Source organism: Platalea leucorodia (genome assembly GCF_965183815.1).
Source record: "Platalea leucorodia genome assembly, chromosome: 2".
NCBI classification, from domain to species: domain Eukaryota; kingdom Metazoa; phylum Chordata; class Aves; order Pelecaniformes; family Threskiornithidae; genus Platalea; species Platalea leucorodia.
Window position 1 is genome coordinate 90,371,419 of NC_138824.1, and position 23,434 is coordinate 90,394,852.

A 23,434-nucleotide genomic window follows, 5' to 3' on the forward strand; every position below is an offset into this window, starting at 1 on the left:
AAAAAGATTATAAAATATTGGGGGGAATAGTTTGTCTTAGCAACATACTAATTCAGACAGTGGACAAAAATATAATAGGCAATAACCCCTCTTTTGAGTCTTATTAAGAGTAAAAAATAACATTTGATTACTTGCAAATTATTTAGCATTGCAGAATATAGGATTGTCTACCAACCAAGGATAAAATACAGCAATTAATTAGGCTGCTATAAAAAAAATAAGCCAGCAGTTTTCCTGACCACTCCCCCCAAAAAACCCTCTGCTTTAAAATAAGTACTATACAGCATTTTTAAATTGATGACAAATGAAAACCAAGAAAACAAGAGGGAGAGATTTAGAATGAACTATTTTTAACTACCATTCCAAGGTATTTTTTATTGGAAGCCTTTTTTCACAAACACAAGATATTTATTACAAGGAAAAATTGCTTGCTTCCAGGTGAAGAGATGGGGAGAACATCATCATTTGAAAACTGACTTCATCAATTTGTGTAGAAATTTGTATCCCAGTGTATTATAGTGGAAAGGGTCACTTAGCACAAAAGTGCAGGAAAGGGGAAAACATAGGTATAAAGCTGGAATTCCCTAAATCCTATTGCATTGCGAATCAAATATATTATTAAGTTTTATGGTGAGACTCTCTGTGGTTTTCCTGAGAAGAAAACATAATGGTAAAATTAAAGCCCACAAGAGAAGGACTGGTGGTCATATGACCTGATGACATACTTTCACTGTAAAATTAATTCTAATAGTTTTATTCCAAAAGTAAGAATAAAAAGATTCTCTCAAAATATACCAATGTTCTATTTCTCTTTAAAACTTTTAGCAGTCAGGCAAAGGCTAGCACTACCAAAAGTTGTAGCTATGGTTGTGATATTCTAAACAAGGAAAAAATGGACTGAAGATATTTTCCTCTAACTTTAAGCCTGATTTACCCATCATGCAAGTCTTGAGGTTGAATTAGTGCTCAGTGCTGCTATAAATTCACCATGATAATAATAATGGCAAGACCTGTGAAGCAAACTTTTTTTGGTTGGTACTTTAATAGTTTTGTTTTTTCCTTCTTCGGAAGCACATGCAGTCATTTTGCGTGTATATGAAAGTAGAAAAAAAGTTTTTCTAGCAATCGGGCTCCTCTACCTAATATGACCATATTTAAATGTAATAATAAAATCTCTTTGCTTCTAGAGAGTTCTCAGAGTTAGACTGATTCTTTTGTGACTACTTATCCTCTATCTTTATATTACTACCTGGTAATATTTTCTATTCAAAACATTCAACGTGATATCTAAAAATATTAAATCATATATCCAAAAGACATGGATGAATGGACATGGTCTTCAATGTCTGCACATCAAAAGTGATATCTGGAAGACAATATAATATAAAGTATGCAGTGAGAAATGAGAGAGAAAGATATAGCTGTTAGCACTGCAAAATAATCTATCAGGTGGATGCGTAAAGTGTCTTAAGAGTCCTAGAGACCTGTCATTTTGAGAGTCAGATGTCTTAATTAGCAGGACTTGCCCTTTTAAAGATGTCTGCCTGTGCAAGAAAGAGCTTCACTAATCTTTGCTTTGCATAATAATCTAAGCACTCACCCAGAAGGTGGGAGATGTACTTGACTTCTCTCCCAGCTTGAAGGAATTCAGACCCACATCTCCAATTTCTCAGGAGAGTGGCCTAAATAACTGAAGGAAAACACAAAGGCACAGAAAGAAGAAGAAAAAAAACCAGATCTGAACCCTAACAGCTCTGAGCTTATCCAGAGAAGGAGAGACCTAGGTTACATAGCTCACTCCTGTGATCATATCTTTTATTTTTAAACAACAATTGTCTGACATAAAATGCAGCAGATGCACTCTGATCTGTTGGCTCCAGCGTTCATAACCTTTCTGTTTCTGAATGAAAGCTGCTACGGTTGCCTCATTTCATGTTGAAGTCAGTGCTGTTCCTGCTTGGAAGTCCAACACTTAAAGGCATAGTTGGATATCTCCAGTTAAAACATAGTTCCTAGCACATATTTAAGTATGCAGATTTAAGAAGTCTGGTACTGATGTATCCAGGTAACAGAAATTTGTAGCCTGGGAAATAGGAATCACAAACTCTTAGCTAGATGTAAATCAGCCTTTTAGACTTGCAAACCTAAACGTTCTTTCTGTTCCTGTTATTTCCAGGTTCATCATCTTGATGAAAGTCCGTGTTCTCTGAGCTTGGGAATCACAAGCAGTGCCTGGGATCTCCCAGTCGCACTCGTAAGTAATTGCCAGTTACATCTGGGCATTATTTCATGCAGTCGCTTCATTGACATGTTATACATACTAATAGATGGCTCATACTGGAGCTGGACAGCAAATTAAAAGGTTTGCTTATGCTTTTAAAAGATGTAATACCTTCTGTTTTTCAGCGATCACAAGTAATGCACATGAACTAGCTATCACATTAAAAATAAGATTGATGGGAGGCTGGCTAGCACAGCAAATGATATTAAAAACAACCTGACATCTACCCTACCTCTCATTTGCCACATCTCAAAAAAAAAAAAGTAATAACGGTTGTGACAAATATAGGTGAGTCCTCCAACAAGAGACAATGAATCCCATTCTTTGTAAGAGGCAGCATCACAGAGAAAAATAAAGGAGAAGTCAAAAAAGTAAAATTATTCCAGAGGAGTCACTGAAAACTCTGGAGCTGGCATTATGTTTGAAACTTGCAGGTACTCTTTTTCACACTTCAGTTACTGTATATAGTTTCCAAATGAAGTACCATCATCCATGAAAGGATCACAGATTTTTTTAATTACTTTGCTAAATATTTACCAGTTTCTCTTTAACAGAAAGGAGGTTGGTTTTTGGGTTTTTTTGGTTGTTTTTTTTTTTTTTTTTTTTTTTTCTCTCTATTTTTCTCACTCCCTGATTTAGATCATTCTAATTAAACAGCAAAACCTTCTAAATCAACAGACTCACTCCATGGATTCATGATATAATGTCTTGCACACGCAATACATTTATCAGCTATATCTTAACAACTATTGCTGTGAATGCTGGGGGCCTCTGTCCTTGGCAAGGAATAAACTGAGGAGGACCTGGGACTCTGTGGAGACTGGCAGAGTGAAATGAGCTTGGGGAAGCATGAAGGAATGATCAGAAGATCAAGGACCGAGGTGAGAGAGTCCAACAAAAAATGTAGGAGGCCTGGAGAAAGGCAAGTTCATGTGCTAGCAGAAAGGTAAGGGCCAGTTTTGGTGAGAGTCCTTTATACTTGAGGGCAGCCCAAAGCGTTGGTATAGAGACACAAGTGTCCTAGCTCCTTTGTCATTACTTTTTTAACTTGCAACCAGGAGATGTCTGAATTATCCCGTGCCACAGTATAGATAAACACTGTCACCTGATCATTTAGAAGAAGAAAGAGTAGGTTGAACTGCATGAAAGGATGATGGAGAAAAATTGTCCCTAAATTAAAAATGCTACAAAGGAGGAGACTTTTTTCTTTTTCACTCATCTGTCTAGCTCACACCTTCCTTCCCCTCTCTCGCAGAAACAGCTATAAGAATAGCTCTTAGAACAGGCTCTAAGTGCTTAGAAACAGGGACTACCACCTGATTCCTTGCCTGCACAGGGCATGACAAATATGCAGTCCCTGCATCACTCCCCCATTATTTTTGTGCTAGCTTTTCAACAGCCCTATGCAGCTTCGGTTCCAATCAAGCAGAAACACACAGATGACACTGTAATTTCTATATATAAAATAATAACAAACACAAAAAAACATTACCACAGATTAGAAGCTCATATTTATTTCTTCTAGATAGGAGAGAAATGTAATTCAGTCACTCATTTAATGTGAACTTGACTAAAGTACAACCCTTTTTGCAGAACTACTTAAAGGTAGATCAATTCTAAAAAAACAGTTTTTCATGCAAGTATGTAAACACAGTTGGGAGCTGAGGATCATCACTCGCACCTTAAGGTGAGCAAGCATGTATGGTAGAAGGAAAGTAGATGCCGAGTTTGAGAGGATGAACTGATTATTACTGGCATATAAATTAGGTATGAAATAGTGACTGAATTGCTTATTTTCCTTACTTATTAGAGTTTGCATTGATTTTATGTGTATCTCAGCTCCTTAGGTAAAAATGCTCTGTGAGTTGAGCTTATAAAATAAAATCAGAGAGAAGAATTACCATGATTCATCTTTTCACTGTTGTTGCCACAGCTAGACTGATCCAACTTGGACTCTGTTTGCCATGCACTGAAAGATCATTTACAAGCCATTAAATTCACCTTCATTTGACCTGCCCAATTCTGTTTGGCAACGCTTACGTTTGACTTGTTCATCCCCAGAAGTATAGATACAGAAACAAGACTAGTGCTAGGTGGCAAAGACTCTGGCACTCTTTCTCCTGCAGCGCTACCTCTCCAACAGATGTGCTTCCATCACTGTAGGGATGCAGCAGAGGTAGTACATGAGGAGCATGCAAAAGCATGGTAGTTTCCTCAGGTGTAGTAATAGTACATGATACTGAGGAACTTGATGCTTTTGGAATTTTATGCTTATGAAAGATGGGACTGATTGATGCACTGCCAGTTTTCAGTGACTGAAAACTTATACTTGGGAAGGATTCTGTAGATATTTTCAGTGCTTCAAATACCTAACTTTTGCATGTACATGTAAGAATATGTATTTGCACACACATCTAAGAGAGAGAGAACAAACACACACATACACGTGTCCATATCTTCTCAGTGTTTTGGGTATTTCAAAAGTCAACATATTTTCACCTGGCTCCTTTTCCTAAGTGATCCGCAAGTGGTGAGAAGTGTCCAGAACGATTTCCACTCTTTGCTGGCTCTGGTTAGTACACAGAAGATGAATGCATTGTCTCAGTGTCTCACTAATGGTGGGTGGGCTAAAAGAGGTGACTGTCATAACACTGAGCAACTTTTAGATTGATCTAGTTTATCAGTAATAAGACAGTATGGGTCTAGGACATAACTGTCACACAAATTGCCTGGCTGCACTCAGCACTGGCACAGAACAATGGCATGCTGTTCAGTGCGATAACGTAGTTCAGGTCACTCTAGTCTCTTCCAGATTGGAATATAGGCTTGCTTAATTTACCCTTCAAATCTATTCTTTCACCAGGAATACACTGTGTGCCACAAAAAAAAAAAAAAGAAAACAGGCATCTGCTTACATATTGCATTCATGTCAGATACCCATAACTCTTGCATGTTCTATCTTGACAAGTCTGATTTGCGGTTATATATACTGAGCTGACAAGTTATTCCTAGTGATTAAGAGTTAATTAAAAGAGATTTTAAAAAAAGTAGTAGAAATTACAAAAATAGGGCTTATTTCTTCACAGGATCATACTTTGATAAAATAAGATGCAGGGTGAATCATTGTGAGCCTGCATTGTGCTTATACGGCACAACATCAACCCTGGTTTTGAATCTGCAGTTCACCCCACTGAGAATTTTAAGTTTCCCATTGAGATATTCAGTGGAAAAATGGTTAACCAATTAAAATTACAATGCAGTATCAGCTGAAGAAAAGTTTGTCCTCTACCCCACTGTGAATGTAGCTGTGCAATAATAGTAACTTCTATTTCTGATGTCTGGATAGCTTGTCCCTCTGCATGTAGGAGACCATTACCCTGTGACTGTGCTCTGTTCTGCTGATACAATCTCTTAAACAAAGTTTTATTGTTTGCTTTCCTTAATTGAAGTACAATAGAAAAGACACGGCCTTTAAGAAGCTTCACTTTAGTCACTGCCTTGGAGCTTTGAAGGTGTTTCAAGTTGTCTTTCAGTGTACTTCAAAACATCCTTGATAAAAGAGTGTGTGTGGAGGTGGAGTGGGAATATTACTGGCAATTATATTTTATGCAGAGTTGTAAAAAGTTAACTTAACTGCCATCCTTCTGCCAACTTTCCCACTATGGTTTTGATGCTCTCACTGCTCTGCTAAGTGATCAAATCCTGCAAAATATTTTTCTTGCAGGTCTTATTTTGTTCCTTTTTGGAGCTGAATATTTCTTTGAACAAATAAACCATGTTTAAATTTTTCTGAATCCTTTCTGGGTTACAATAATCAGAAACTCTTACAATTTTTAATATTTTAATTCACTAATCCTAAAAGGGAACTGTCAAAGAAGACTAGCCTTGCATTGACAGATGTATGGACAGACAGACTTGATAGTGACAGATATTTTCCTTTTATCCTGGACTATATGAACTTATGTAACAGGCTTTTGCTCCCAGTAATGAAAAAAATGAAAACAATTATAATGTAGTCTAAAATAGAAATTCATAGCAACGATAACCAGCACATGGCTACAAAACTATCAATTAACTGTGTGTGCAAGCTGAGCAAGAAAAATGGGAAATTACTCACTGGTAAGAAAATGCTGGGAAGTAGGGCCAAAATCCCTGTGAGCCTCGTGCAGTTGCCTGATGCGCTCATCAATGGCCACCTGTTAACAGACAAGAAAAAAAATTACTCTTCTAAACAAATAAAAAGTAGCAAATATAGTCAGATACTTTTTTCATTAGAGAACATTCTATTTAAAATTAAGCAGGCTCCTGCAGAAATCGTTAACCTTCAGGGCTTAACTGAGATTTAACGTGTCTTATCCGAAGAAAGGAGGTCAAACAAGGTTTGGGTTTGGTTTTTTGTGGGTTTTTTCCCCCCAACTTTAACTGATGCTAGAGCAAATTGAAAATTAAAAGGTTGATAAATAAAGGCAAATTGGCCTGGCTTTATGTACCTGAAGAGAATACGACTGTTGCTTGCCAATATTGAAGTCAGAAACCTTCCTCTACGTTAATACTTTTACAGAACTACCTCAAAAGTACTTTTTGAGAGCATATTATTATAAATCAGCATGTGAAAAGTAATCTCTCTTAATGTGGACATGATAACCATATTTTAGCTGAGTGCTGAAATGATGTTAATCAAAGAGCATCCGGTGCAAACATTTCTCTGTTGTTTTAATCAGTCAAATCCTAGCCCCTCAACCCTTTCCTTAGAATAGTGTTTTGAAGAACATGTTGTTCCTAATGCCAGTAAAGTATCAAGCAAGCAGGCAAGAGAGGGTGGTTGCTATAAGATTCCATAGTGTATGAATGACATCTCCCAGCAGCTTTATAGCCTATACACTAAAAGGATACCATCATTAAGTTAGGCCTAAGAATAGGATTAGGTAAAGCAAGGAAGAATGTTTGAATGTAATGACAGAATATTTTAGAAATGTATTAAGTAAAATAACTGATAGGAAGCAGATTCACCTAAATATTGCCTGTAAGAAAAAGTGTTGTATCAACACCGGCAAAGCAGAAGGTAAAAGTGATTGGTCTGTTTTTATTATCCTACTTGTGAGATACATAGCAAGGAAATTTTTGAATCCAGAATTGTTCACAGAACAACATTAATACTGGTAGGTTTAAGGCAGGCACATGCTGGCTCAGTCCTATGACCTGTACTTTTTCTGTTTAATCTTGCCGATTGCTTAGCTAGACAGAACTAAGCCTCGGAAGAGGGTGAACTCTGGATAACTTCTGAAACTGTGGGCAGAAGAAGGCTGGGTAAAGGACGTTTTAAGCCTAGAGTGAATTGCATGGACAGACGTTCTGTTAAGCAATGCTTCATACTAGGGACTGGCTTTGGGCTTGAGTTCACACCTAATTCACAGCATAGATATAAGCTAGGGAAGTCTGTAAGTGCATACAAAACAACAATAGGGCTGCTTCTGGTTATCAATGTCATTAGCTTAAGTATAGAAGCATAAACTAATGTGATATTTTTAATCAAGAAATGGCCTTTCGATGAAGACTAGGAAGATAATCTTAAACATACATTAAAAAACACATGCAAATAAAATACTGGAAAAACGTTAATGGAATCCTCTTAAAATAAACCTCATAACATACCTATTTTGTCATTAGGACATCATTGGTTAGTAAAGAAACATAAGGCTCCTTCTTTATATTAGTACTTACTTTTCAGTAAGTCAACTAGGATGGAAAAAGTACTTTCTGGCATGCAGAACCTCTAAAGCGAATGACAGTGCTACAAATACACACTGCTCCCCACTGTTTCATATAGGAGAATGACAACAGCCAGCTTGTGGTCAGAATAGAGTGTGGGAACCCACTGGTGTGTGTGACCACTGCCAGCTCACAGCCCCTCCAACTTCTTTAAGTGTGCTAAAACTGAGAATTTCAATCACTTCAAAATATCCAGGTGAGCTTTGAGCTGCACAAAATTATTAAACTGAGATTTTTAGCCATATATGCACATCCAGCAAAATAAAATACCTTACACACTTTACAGTAAACTTTCAAACTGAACAGCCTTGGATGTGAGCCAGGAAATACCTCTGTCTAGAGGCAGATTTTTGTCAATAGAGATGAATAAAACATTGGGAAATCTTGAGTATTCTCCAGGAAGTATCACCTGAGAACACAAAAAGTTATTCCATGTGGCTGCCAAGAAATACCATTTATTGATGTATTGGCATCCTACATTTTAGGTGCCAAAAGAGGAACTCACTGTTGATGGTAGAGCATGGAAGATTATTGCAGTTAACCTCTATGAACTTTACCAAGACTAAGATGTAAATGATAAAATAACAGAATTTGAACCCACAATAACTGGGGTTATTGTGAACAATAAAAAAACCACACCTGAACAAACAGTGATTACTTAAAGTTACAGAATGATGTGTGTCTGATCCAATAAAATCAGAGTTGGATTTGGCTTTGTGGCTTACACCCTAACTGCGTGGAGAAGGAGAATCATATCCACCTAAGCCTTCGTAACTGATTTGTGATTCTTGAAAAAAATTCTCACTGCCATGTAATTTTTTTTAATTCATTGTCAAAAATAAGCCACAGGTAATTCCCAAATTTTAAATTTTGTCTTGTTTTCTTCCAAGTCAATTGAAATAGGTTCCTCCAATATAAGCACAAACAGTACTCTATGTATTTTTGTATGCTATGCTCTGAACAAAGTGCAGTTTTCCTTGGAACAAAATGATGTAAAAAACTGGAGCTGTGTGTGAAGAAAACAGCAAAATTTTCAACCCGATTCAAGCATTCATTTTCCTTGCTTTAAATGGAAGAAAACCTATACACTGTTAATGAAGTTTTGCAAATACCGCCCCCCCGCCATGTCTCAATAGCCAAAGGAAAAATTATGTCTGCTGACTTCAGTAGTCTCTTCCTACTAGTATCAGCTTAGCCAGATTAATATGCAAAAAGTAACCATTTTAAAGGCACTGTTACAAGTACATGACATGCAAGATGGGACTATGGATTGGATTTGGGTATCTTTTAGGTAAAAGTCTCTACCGTATTTCTCCACAAGTAATGTTACTTTAAAAAAAAAAAAAGAAAATCAATGAGTGGATTTCTAAAAAGTCAGCTATTTCTTTATCTAAATCAAGATACAACAATTTGATTTTAACTGACCAAAATCTTTCCATATCTGATTTTGACTTAAAAACAAACATCAGGTTTTTCTGTAATCAGGACACTTGAACTGTTGCTTTTCTTCACTGAGGATGCATGCTTGAAGAGACACGCATTTCCATTATTTATTTAATCTGCTGTTTTACATAACATTTATCTTCTTTCAATCATAACAAATGAAAGAGCCACAGTAGTGCAGTAACGATTATATTTGAAGCTGAAGATGGTAATACTCAAAATCCTATACTGATTTTAAGTCATATTGACATGGAACATAAACAGCTTCTGCTAAACAAATGAACAAATTAAAAAAAAATGTTGTTTAAAGTTCCTAGCCTTTAAAGACTTTGAAAGCATTTGATGAAACAAGTTCTGTTTCCCATCATTTGAATGCAGCCATGTGAACTGAATATATAATCAGGTTCAGATAAACAAATTACGACAATAACAAAAGCAAAGCTATGTCATGTAGTTATTACAAATAGTTTGTAAGTACTTTACCTAATGTAGGGGTTCAATCTTGAAAACACTTGTTATAACAGCTCCACTGAAATCAGAATAAGGATTTGATGGATTTGGTTTGTGTCTACTACTAAATGATCTCTCTCTCTTTTTTTTTTTTTTTTTAAATTTTCCAGGTTTTTAACCGAGAACATTTTTATTACATCTAAAGCAGTCTTTTGTGTTTATGTCCACACTGCGAAACAAGCCCAGATCAAGAAGGAAAATTAAGTTGTTCAATTCTCAGTATTTTCCATGTTCTCAGAAAGTACCTAACACCAACTATTAAGGTGTGCTGGAGTTGCTGAGCTGCTCAGAAAGATGTGATGGAGGAAGGAGGCACACCTCATCATGTTGTTAAAGTTGTACCTGCAAATAATGAATGGCCTCGGCAAGAGCTATAAAAATGGTCTGTCTCTCAATCCGTGAATTTTGTGTTCTTGGATGTAGAAATTCCATACTGGGACAACATAATACTCAGCCTAGGTCTAGCACTGTGTCTTAATCCTGCCCCAGTCTTCCCCATTGCTTTGATGTTCAACTGAACAAGTTCAGTAGAGGAAACTACCTCTGGAGTGCTTACTTTCCAGAAAGATGATCTCTGATCACTAGGCTAAAATGTACTGTGCAAAATGAGCGGCTCCAATGCTGTATAAGTGAAGGTGACTGGTTGAATGCCTGTTTGTGCTCAGCACACTTAGAGAATCCACATTCAACGAACTTTTTTTTTTTTTTAATAAATTCCTTGCAAAGTCTTATTTGTTACTCTTAAATGGTCACAGATAAATGGCCAATGAAGCTAGTGATTATGTAGAGAGAAGACACCAAGCAAACAGGGAATGTTACAGGTGAATATGGGAATGCCTCCACCCTCGTTAGCATTGAGGCAATTCAGAAAGAGACTTCTGTGGGTTCCAAACTCTAATTGAAGAGTCACACCTGAATTATAAGTCAATTCACTTCTTTATCAGTCTCCTCTGTTTGGACACACCCTTTTATGAAGATGAAGAACAAAGCATACAAAAATACTAAGATGTTAGGTAGCTATTAAACATTATTTATGTATCTCCCTTCTTAATATATTCAAATAATGTCTCTTGCAGTGCTTCTTAAAGAGATCTATAGCATGCAACTGCATTTGGCTTTCCTGGCCAATGTGGACGGTAAATGTGCAAATGCACAGTCTTGAGCAAAAAAACACAGATGAACACCTACAGTGCTTCCTAAATGACACTGTAATAAAAACACCTTTCCTGTACTATAGCACAGTCTAGTTCAACTGCTGTCGTGCTAGTGAAACAGCTACAAAGATGCATTATACCTCATCTCCCCCTGCTTGAAAGCATTACTATCTTGCAAAGACTATTTCCCATAAAAAAATGTAGTAATTTTCTTCTCATTCTGATTTTTAAACTGCAAATCACGTTTGTAATATTTACATTTTTCTCAGAATATCTGATAAGCAAGGAAATAAAGAAGTTATTATAGAAACAGGGGTTTAAATTGGCATCCCTTAGCCTGTTGTAGTGTGATCAAGTTGCCATAATTGAAAAGAACTGTCGGTTTTCTCCTAAAAGGCTAGGAAGAGATCTAAGTACTTCAGAAGAAACCATGTGCAAAACAATGAAGCAAAACCCATTCTGTTGATGGAATAGTTATTTGTTTGCATTCACTTAAAAAAAAAAAAAAGGGCAAAAAAAAAGAAAAAGTACCACACACCACCCCAAAAACCAGAACAACTCTACATGTGACACCAGTAACAACATCACCTGAAAAGTCAATGTACTTGAAAACATGAAACTGGCAAATGAGAATTCTATACAATTGTATATCACATATCTTTGTGCATTATATTTCTTGGGACCCACCCTGGTTTACTTCTAGGTGGATCTCTTTAGAAATATCTTAATTTGTCAGGCAAAGTAAGGCACTAAGCACTAAGGTGTTTTTTTTTTTTTGTCTTCTTTTCCTTTTCTTTTTATGTTTGCTCTGCACACCTTGTTACATGTCTGCCATTTCTAAGTTGACTTTTATTCTTTCTAGGAAAAAAAGATCTTTTTGTCTTTGATGCTCATGGAAATGAACAGCAGCTTCCACTACCCCTATTTCTAAGCCAATTCTTGCTATCATTGAAAGGACTTAATAATGTCGTGTTATTTTGGTAGAGAATTATTAATACTATAACAGAAAAAATATTTTCAATTCTTCCTCTTCCTGATTCACCATCAGGTCTACTGACATGCTAGCCAAGTGCTAGAATCCCAGCCTAAAGTGTACAGAAAACTGTTGTTGTTCCCCCTCCCCCAAAGAAAATGAAACTTTTCCTCACCAGATTTCCCTGAATGTTCTCACTTCTAAATAAAATATACCAAACATAGGCAAATATTAGAATGTCTTCCAATCCATCAAGAACACAACTTCAAATAGGGGAGGGGGAATGGGTTTCGTTAAGTTCTATTTTGTCAAATTACCTCACTTTCTATTTTTAAGACCACTGATAGAAGAGTGAGGAGGTCAGGTAGATATCACCTATCCCACTCAGTGCAGTTAGACATTTACATTTTAGCTTAACTTCTTTAAATTATTATTCATTTGAAACACAGCAACAGCATAAACTCTTCTGAGGTCAGAATAATATCCTTTTTGTAAGGGCATTTAAGGGCACATACAGCATAATATATAGACACTAATTACATAATTATGCTGCCCCAAATGCAGCCAAATTATGTGAAGGCATGTGAGTAGAAATTTTTACTACTTATTAAATATGAGACAGTAGAAATGAAATCACTAGTTAAAAAAAAAATGAAAAATATAAAGAGTTAAGACAATTGCTGAATGGCTGAATATGCCTGGGATTCTGAGGAAAAATGGCAAGAAAAGAAGGAAAAGAATAAAAGATTCTCATCTAAACAGCTATATTTAGTGCAGCAGCAAAATGACACACAATCTCCTTTTTCAAAATTTGCTTCACCAAAAGCTATTCTCATGAAAAGAGAAGGGCAGTTTTCTGTATTAATAAGCATGCATACATACAATACTTATTAAAATAACACTCCTTTAATTCCCCCACCACATTCATAGCATTTCCACAGACTCCTGACCTTGACGCTAATCACATCCAATTTGACTGCATATCAAAGGAAAATGGCTTCTACAAGACCCTCTTTAATGTTACCCAACAATTCTCCTCCCAAGAGCTGAAAAGCTTCTTTCTTTTCTCTTACTGACTCAGAGCTGCCAAAGCAGTACTAAGCTGTTCTTTCCAAATCAATAAACAGGAAGATCTGATCTACTGTACTTCCAATAGCCACTGAATTCAGCTACTCACTATTCCTTGTATATCAGGAGATAAGGATGGATTTAAATAAGCACACTTTGTGCTGTTAATGAGGAACAGCTGGGGAAAAGGCAATTGATAGTCATTGTTCTCAGCTGCTGAACTTCAGGTTTAAGTCTTGATATTTACTGACTTGAAAGCACAGAAAAGGACAATTAGTTTCCTGGTGAAAAGTTCTGTAATCTGAAATATTTTGAGAGTGTAAAAATTAACATGATGCATGCTTATTTTCCATGTGAAAGAAAAAACAGATAAACATAATGTTACTCACAGACATTTACAGCTGTTACAAAGACTAAATTAAAATTCCAAGATTTCTAGGTCATGGTAGGACTGTATACTTCAGCAGATTGAAATCTGAGTGACTTCTTGCAATTCTCCTTTCAGTAGAAAAAAGAAATCCTAAAATCTAGGAGGATACATGTATTGTACCTTGACTGCTTTTTTCAATCTTCAGATGAAACAAGAGAGTAAAATGTAATAAAAATTCAGGAAACATCTTAAAGCCCTGGGCATAGAGCCTTAGAAAACAGTAAATAAAAGAACAATCTCCTTGACTTAATATGTCTACTGCGAATAACCAGCCATTGCTTCTTAGGCTTTTGTTTTATAATCCTAAATCAGTGAACTTCAGGCTTTGTGTATCTCTATGCCTAAGGAAAGAAAGTTAGGTCTTCTGGTTTAAATAACAAAAACATTCAAATTTAGAGGGAATAAACCACTTGTAAACCCTGTGAAATCTTAAGAACAAACATCTTTAGGAAATAGTTCTCTTAGAAAACATTACTTGTTTTGTTTTGGATAAAAGATATTGTGTCAGAGAGGCCTAGCATTTGACATCTCCGTTGCTGCTGTAAACCCCATCACACATGCTGGTGGGGGTACTGCAAGGGAACTGGCTTTCACGTCACTGTATGTTCCACATTTCTATTCATGCACTTTCATTAGGTATAAAATATTTTATGAAACTGATATGAGCTGAGCATGGACTTGGCCTTTTAACAGTACAAGAAACTGCTCTGCAGTCCTCCATTCTTGAGCATTTTATTAACAAAGGTTTCAAATTCTTGACTTTCCAGCCACATTAATTATCTTTTAATATTGCTTTTTTTATGTAATTCAATCAATCTGAACTATTTTTCTGCCAAATTCCTTACAGAATTTTATAGTATACCAAGAAAGTAATTTTACAAATGATGATAGTTAGCAACTATTTTTTAGAAAACAGCACTGCACCAATTAAAAAGTTTTCAATTCACAGTTTACATTAGCTTCATATATACAAATACTCATTGACATCCCTCACTAGATTCCACTCCAAGTGGGCTGTGGCTTGCCTAACCACATCTCTGTATGCTTGGACAGCGCCTCTATATTCCTTCCAGGTTACCTGTTTGTGCTTCCACTTTCTATATAGTCCTTTTTTATGTTTGAGTTTTGCCAGGAGCTCCTTTTTCATCCATACATGCCTCCTGGCATTTTTGCCTGACTTCCTGCTCTTCAGGATGGACCAGTTTTGAGCTTGCAGAAGGTGATCCATGCGTACCAACGAACTTTCTTGGACCTCTCTTCCTTCCAGGGCCTTATCCCATAGGATTCTTCCAAGCAGATCCCTGAAGATGCCAGTCTGCTCTCCTGAAGTCCAGGCTTGTGGACTTATGGTCACTGCAGCCAAGACTGCCTTTGACCTTCACCTGCCCAATGACTCCTTCCTTGTTTGTGAGTATGAGGTCCATCAGAGCACCTGCCTTCATTGGCTCCTCTATCAGTTGTGTCAGGAAGCTTTCATCAATGCTATCCAGGAACTTACTGCATTGCCTATCACCTGCGGTGTTGTCCCTCCAGCAGATAATCAGGCTGGTCCCCCGTGGGGGCCTTGGCCTGGGCCTGTGAACATGAGGCTGCTTCTAGCTGTCTGTAAAAGGCCTCAACCAATTGTTCCTCCTGGTCAGGTGGCCTAGAGCAGACAGCCACTACAGTGCCACCCATACTGCTCTGCTCTTTAATCCTCACCCATAAGTTCTCTATCGATCGGCTCCTTTTCCAACCCCATCATTCCTAGTCTAAAGCTCTTCTTCATGTGTCTTCTATACAGCCCCATAAAATCTACTCCTTAGAGCTCTGACTATGCAGACCTATAGATTCAGTGATTTATGTTCTGCCTTCAGCATAATCTGAAACTATACATACTCTTAGTTCTGTATTGCAAGCTGGGGAAAAGAGAAATTAAAATGTATATGCTTGCCTGAACCTCTGGAGGGTTATTGATCTTAAAGTGAATCTAACTTTGATTCAGTTTGGCATTTTCAAAGTCAGTGGGAACTGGGTGCCTGCAACTAGGGACAGAATGTGTTCTGTAGTAAGTAAAACCGTCTAGTATGGAGCTCAGCATGGCATGTATTCTTTCTGAGATCAAATCTTCCTTTTGAGATCAAGGCACCTGCACACTATATGCTTTGAAATGTTTCCACATAAAATTCTTTTTTTTTTTTTTACAACAGTCTATCTATCCTTCAGGATTACTCATCATCCATAAGACTTTTAGGTGGTATACTGTGATCATCTCTAGGCACCGTAACCAAGAGACATGTGGATCAATTGGAGAGAGCCTGGACAAATTAACAAGAATGATAGTGACCTACAACGAAGGGTTGAGCGAGCAGTTGCAGTTAAAACTGCTCTTAGGAAGTCTCAGGAAATCAGGAAACAGGGACAAATCTGATATGAAATTATAGTTAGTCCTCTCTTTTCCTACTATGAATGTATAAATTTCTGCTGTGTCAGTGGTATTAGATCTGATTTAATTGTGCTAAAAACACAGGGTATTTAGAGGGTTCTCAATTATAAGCTATGATGAGCATCATTTATAAGAAAAAAATTCTGCCATGTGCTTTCCATATTATTTATGTTAAATATCATAAGCAGCCTATATATGAAGATATATGCTCTTCAATCATTCTGTTGGGAAATAGAGGAAATTAGGAGAAACCTATTTTTCAAATCTTGGGAGGAACAGAAGGGGAATTCCTTCAAGCACAAATCCCAGTTTTTCACCTCTTATGCAACATGCTCTTGTACCAAAGTTAGGGGAAATCCCAGTTCCCAAACCCAGAAATTCAGATTATTGGAGCGGGAGGGAGGATGGAACGCAGTCTAATACAAATTATTCCTAAAACTGAAGATACGTACTATTTCACAGACAAAGTTTATAATGTAAAATGTCATTAGCATGTTACACTCATAAGCATCTCCCATATTTTCTGCAAATCTAAAATAATGATGGTCTCCTCCACTGAAGGCAACAGAAACACAGGTGATTTGATAGAAGCTCAGTCCCACCCTTTTCCTTCCTCTTTCTCTCTTAATCCCCAGACAGTCTCATCAATTCTACATACAGATAATTCCTCAACCATTTTAAATCAAGAAGGTTTCAGCAACTTAAAGGAAAAAAGTGGTAGGACACACTACTTCAAAATATCAAATATAAAATAACTCAGTTCTGTGGTTTCTGTGAGTGGTTGCACAAACTTGATACTTTTTTCTCTCCCATTTCTACCTCAAGTGAGTTTCAAGGTGTGCATTCTTATTTCTTTAGTTACATTTGTACTAAGTAGCATCTTACTCCGCAGGACGTCTTACAGATTTCACTGACATTAGTCATGGAAAAGTTACTGTTTTGCATGAGTGAAGGCATCTGGATTGGGACAGGAAACAATAGGAAAAATCAGCTCCAGTGAGAAATCTTTATGAAAGATATGCTGGGGATTAAATTTTGTCTGTCAAATGCTTATGGAAAAGCAACTTGCAGCAGGGCAATAAAGGGAATTGATCTGCAAAACCTGTCTTGAGGCCATTAACATCTCCCATCACTTAACAAAAAAAGTGGTACACTTAGACTTCGGGTACATCACATTTACACTCTTGTGATGGTTCTTAAAATAGTATACAGGCATCTCAGAGGCAGAGAAAAATTTTGCAGGACTGCATTGACATTGCCCCCACCCTTCCACTGCATTTTTCCTACAGACCTTCTGTTACCTGATTATTTTTCAGTCTAAATATATGTTTAAACATTTTGTAATAGGAAAAGGCTGAAACATTAATTATGATACTGTTGTTGGTGCAGCATTAGTCTTTTTAGGCTCTAACCATCTACTGTTCCTACCCTAACATGGTTGTTTGACAGATGTGTTTCTTTTAGGCATCGTCTCTTCACTTTTGGGGCATGCATGGGAAGTAATACCAGGTGTACCATAGTTAGGTCTCCTTAACATACAACTGTAAAGACATGAAAAATAACACCTTGCTGTGGCCTTTTTTATTTATTTTGCTTCTCTGCTAAAACACTGTTTTATCTTCATTATACTTTTTACATTTTTGAAATAGAACTGACTCCTTTCTATTTTGTTTAAAAATATTTCTAAACAATTTAAAAGCCATTCTTCTTTTTTGTATTTTATTTGGAAATGCTCTTATTAATGTTTCATAATCCATCCCTAAGGTAAAGCCCTACTGCCTCTCAAGATTTTAATGTGAATTTTTGCTTTTCTTTTTCCCTCTTTCTCATTTTTCTCTCTCATTAAACTGATAAAAATTAATAAATTCATGTTGCACAGAAAATGTCATTTGTTTCTGAAAGGTCAGGTAATATACACAGCGTTTGTGCCAAGGGGAATGTATCTTCAGTGACCTAGGGAACCGTAAGTAGAATGTCGTGCAAGAAATGTTTTATTTTATAGTTGCCCCAGAACATATGCGTGCAATTTCCTGTATCAGTTGAGCATCACCAGTGAAGATTATTCTTTTATAGTTCTAGTTACATTCTCTCACTTTCATTGATTTTTTATCATTTTAACTTTATTGCTCCTTTTCCCCAGATTTGTGAATCTCCAGTGCTGTCACTAACATTAGTTTTGGGAATAACTGCTCATCATTGCAATAAGAAGCTCATAGCCTGGACCTGTATTTTATACAGGTTACTTCTAAAAGAAACAGAGGCTTCATTCAGTATTGTCTTTACTCGGCTCTACTTTTAGCTGATTACCATTTTGAAGTTTTTTCTTTCACCATCTTTAGCTCCCTTCCACTCATATTGCCCTCTGAGTCCTCTGGCGTTATCATTCCATCGGTGTTCAGGAGACTTCAGTTTTCAGTTCTGTCTTTTTCACTGTTTTCTCTTTCTTGTCTTCTTAATTTGTTGTTGAGCATCTTCATTCTCTTTTATCGTTTCAATTCACACTTCAAAACTCATATCGCTACCCCAAATGCAGTGAAAATACATTTTTCATACGTATGTAGCAAAACTCTCCATTTTATCTAATAATGTTTAGAAATAAGAGCTGAAGAATTACTCAGACTAAGTATGCTGCTACATATGTAATATGAAGCCAAAAGGTATACATGGGAGACTGTATATGAGTTTTCTGTCCTAATTCAGGAGTCCTAAGGTGAGACAGCTAAATCAGCCTTCCTTGATCAGAAATGAAGAGAAATATGTATCATCTCCTGAGACAATTTCTCTCATACGAAGACAGACATCTCAGAATAATCCTCTAAAGATATGTATAAATATGACTTTTATAAAGTTTAATTTTCCTAAGTGAGTTTGCATACAAAGGAGGACGATTCTTGAGAAGACTGACAGAAGGAATGCATGGAGGAAGAGGAATATAGGAAAGCACAGGAGAACGTGGAAGGCAAGACAAAAATGTTCTTTACTGGGGGACACTATAGGGTATAGTGCATAATAAAGGAGTCTACGTGCAGCAGCAGTTATATTAATTCCATATCTCTCTCATATTTTCTGCTCTCTCCTCCTTTTCCTCTTTGAGAGTTAAAGTTACACCAATAGTGATAAATCTATTCACTCCAGATAACCCTTAGTCCCAAGTCTTCCCCGAACAGATCACCTATTTGGTTTCCTTTTTAGCTGCACAGGGTGAAACCAGTAAGATGATGTCAGTAGGGACAGTTTCATTACAGTGTGATCTATTCACATTATTTGCTCTTTTCATCCATGTTCTTACAACTGGCAATCTCAAGAGTGTAATACTGTTTCAAGGTGTATTAAAACTACTTGCTCAATCAAATGCTGACACAACATGAAAAGATAAGCTTCATTTCATGAGATTACTGACTGGATGGATTAAACAAACTTTTATTTATTGTTCTTGTCCAATGAACCTTTTGAAAATGGCCTCTCAGCCTCAATGACTTCTGCAAAATGTTGTATACTCCAGCAGCTGCTCAAGCTTGGGAGCATCCATACGATCAGTGCTTAATGCTCCCTGTTATCTGACACTTCTTTGTATACAGCTACAGCTCCTGATTTTGCACAAAAGCCTCTTTTCTCCCTGTGCATATAGCACACTGAAAGATAATAAAATGACTCTAGGCAAATAACAGTTCAAATGGAAACAATTGCTGATAGGATTGATACTACACTGATTGAAGATAATTGCAAAACTCCTATGATAGTGTAATATGACTTGTGAGAGGAGCTGTCTTCATCCTGCAGCTGGTCAAAGTCTATATATTTATGCTTCTAATCTGTGAGTTAAATTCAAGTGACATGAAAGCAAAACCTAAGTTATATATAGCCCATACCGCTGAACCACAATGATACAAAACTCTGTAATTTAAATTGGAAGATACATTCTCTTATTTCCACAGTTTAATCTATTTGAGAAGAAAACGCGTTTATGGTTTTTAAAAAATAAATAATATTATAACACATATTTAGGGAGAATGTAGGATGGTATGTAGTGAAGGTTAAGAGTTATTCTGGCATGAAGGCTCACAGTGTATGCATGCATTCAAGAAAACTATCACTTCACAAGTATTATCATCTAGTGCACTTGGTAAGTGCCATAAATTTTATTCAAGTAATTCCAGTAACAGTACATGCAGTTTTCTTCTTAAATCTGTTGTTATTAGCCCTCTCCTTGCAAAGCTGAATACCCTATTTACCACTGTCAATCTGTAAAGGTCTCGGATGAGACTAAAATCTTTGAAAATGGCTTTGTTCAAACCCCAGATCTATCCACTTCACAGATGCAGATCCTCTCATGAGCACAGGGAGGGTTCTTCCTTCCCAGTGGCACAAAGCTCCAAGCTGCAGCCCTGCAGGAGGCAGTGGAATTAAAGCTATGATATTTCGTGTTTCCAGGAAAACTGTAACTGGTCTGCATCGACTATGGCCATTTCAGACTTCATATTAGTGCAAACATTAAACATACCTTTTTTGCAGATCAGTTAAAAAACGAATGCAACAAACTCTGGAGCATAAACATTGTGGTAGAGTTGTTAAAATGCATTTATTGTCTGCACAGCTTCAAATATGAAAAATAACTTAATCTCCAGATAATAAGTCACATTTTGAAAAATGCTTTTGTTGTTTATTATTGAATGCCATAAAAAACTCTTGAATTTACCACCTTATTTTCACAGCTATCTCTATTTTATCACTTTTTTTTTTTTCACAAGTGAATAATTTATTTCTTTTTAGGCTTGCCTTATTACTCATTTGTTTCTAAGGGCAGAGAATTGGGAAATTCAAAGAATACAAGAGGTCTTGGAGAATTAAGACAGTAAAAAAAAGATGGAGATCCGGCAGTGAAGTGCCGCTAAAGGGACTGCAATGCAACTGTTTGTGAAACAAGGAGTAATAATAGGAGAGAAGCAAAGACAAGGTTCCCAACACAGTCTGAAGCCAGCCTCAAAACCTGAATTTGCAGTATCGATATAGTGGCACCATATAATACACTGACAGGCAGTTTAATTGGCAATTACAAAACTTTAATTTACTAAGTCAGAAACCCTTTCTGAATGTCTAACTTACAAGCTATTGTTATCACAGTGACAAGTTGACACGTGGCCTTCAAGTTAGGCAAATAAAGGAATCAAATGAACATTCTCTTGAAAAAAATCTATTTATGAAAGACTTAATTATGAAGGGCTTGCTCAAGCAAAGGATTCCATGAGACAAAAATGTAAACCCATTCTAATAACTCACAAAACTTAACTGATCTTTGTGAAAGGTCCTCATTATTTCTATAAAATGTTTTAAAAATCAGTGAAAGAGCATCTTAAAACCATGCATACAGTTTAAGATATAAGGATGGACTTGATTCTACTTTCAGTAAAACTGACAATGAAGTTGCTATTTGCTTTAATGCTACAAGATCAGATGCCATATTTTTATATAAAATGTCATTAATACTTCTGAGATTGAAATTTATTCTCAGGGATTACAGAAAGCAAAAAAAACCCCTCCAAACCAACACCACCAGTATATGACAAGAGAAATGGTCACTTGCCCATTAGGTAAGGTTTTTCTAGGATCATCTAATCACAAAATCAAACAGATGCCATTAAAATTAGGTGAGCAATTCCATTGTCCAAATGACAAACAGGGTTAATACATCAGTATGGTTAGCATTTCTAAAGAAATCTGAAGGCAGAAATAAGTTTATGTAAGCTTTTTGACAAATTCTGTCAAATAAAAATAATCAGATCATTTGTAAAAAGCAAATTAAATCATGTTTGTTCAAAATACTATTTGCTGCAATGAGTTTATACATTTGAATGAGACATGCAAAGGAAAACCATGCAGCACTGAGTCTTGCGTAACTTTATTTAGAAATTATTAACTTACAAGCAGAAGTTTACAAATGGAAGATACAAAGATTTAACTGGGGTTTTTTTTGTGTTCATACTTACTTTTTTAACTTAATGAAAATCCCAAGGAATAAAATTGTGGATGTAGAGTCATTTAACTCTGAAACCTTTCTGTCCTAGTGTGTTAGCTTTTCTTTGTCTATTCTGAATCAATAATGACAGTCCTTATTTTTAGTACTACATAGATGATATTTTGTTTCTGTTATAATAAACACATGACTATACGACTGACATTTTTGCCAGTCCATTTATTGTTTTACTTGTTCTGTTTGTCTTTTAATATCATTTAGTTACACAATTTATTTTTTTAATGCCTTTTTAAAATTCTCTGAAAAAAAAAAAGTAAAACTTCACTGTAGGAAGGTTTTTCCTTTTCCCTTCTCATTCTCTCATTAGAACTCACTCTCTCTGCTTTCTGCAGATATTATTATGTCTTTTCTTTTCTACCCTGGTGGGTCTTTTCACAACCTCCATAGTCTTCCCCCACAGTCTCAGGAAAAAACAAAACTCCTAGCCAGCCAAACCTAAGACAGAAGCCATTATTTAGACAGTCTATTCAGTCAATAACTCCACTATGCAGTAAGATTCCTCTGAACAAACAAGTGCTTTGATTACATGCTGCTGGAATAGCAATGCTGGCCTACGGTTATATGTCTGTAACTGCTTCCTGGCTGCAGAAGCCAGATTCTACTCTGATGATCTGTAATTGCTTTTGACTGGGTAATTTTTATCCTTTTGGGTTGCTAGCAGTGGCAGACATGAGGCTGTAAGGTAGTTACAAATCCCAAAGCGAACTTTCAAAACTACAGTTTGAGAAATCAATGGAAGAGCTGGTGAACTGAACAGGGTGTGGTGAGACTGAAAAATTCAGTAGGAAATCCACATGGGCAAAATTTCCAAGCCTACGTGTATTCGAAAAAAACATCCACAATGAAACTGGGGTTGCATTTGATTTTGAAATATGTGTCCTTGTACACCATACCATGGCATTTCCTCAAGGACATCCACTCTATCTGTGTGTTTCTAGTTCAGCTGCCCATACCATTACACCATCTTATTATTTAGCATTTGTCTTGTACAAGGGAAAACAATCATGACAATCAGGGAGGAAAGAGGGGAAAAAAAACAACAGCTGAGAAACCAGGAATACAGATCTTGTGCTGTTAATATGTTCATCATATGGGAGAACAACTAGCAGGATCACGTATCTGAAAGGTGCAGAATTTGGTAACGGAAAAGCACAACTTTATATGCTCATGTGAGTAAAGCGTACTAACTTCATAATACTTCAGATTCTTTTGAAAGGTAAATTTGCAAAGTCATGCATATAATAGTTAAGAAAGAGACAAATCCTTTCCTCTGGGACTCCCACTTCCAATGCTAACAAGAAGCGCCCTCACCCGATCCTCCCATTCTGCTCCTGCTCCTCACCACCGTCA

General features: G+C 36.5%; 1 protein-coding gene across 6 annotated transcripts in view; it reads right to left on the reverse strand.

Moving 5' to 3' along the window:
- DMD (dystrophin) overlaps nucleotides 1–23,434 on the reverse strand; it is a gene marked incomplete at both ends in the record, with an annotated part of 1,307,865 nt that overhangs the window by 124,278 nt on the left and 1,160,153 nt on the right. For all 6 annotated transcript variants that reach the window (XM_082303865.1, XM_082303861.1, XM_082303862.1 and 3 more), the window contains one exon: nucleotides 6,399–6,477. In XM_082303865.1, coding sequence (XP_082159991.1) covers nucleotides 6,399–6,477 — 79 coding nt within the window. The remainder of the gene's footprint in view (nucleotides 1–6,398; nucleotides 6,478–23,434) is intronic.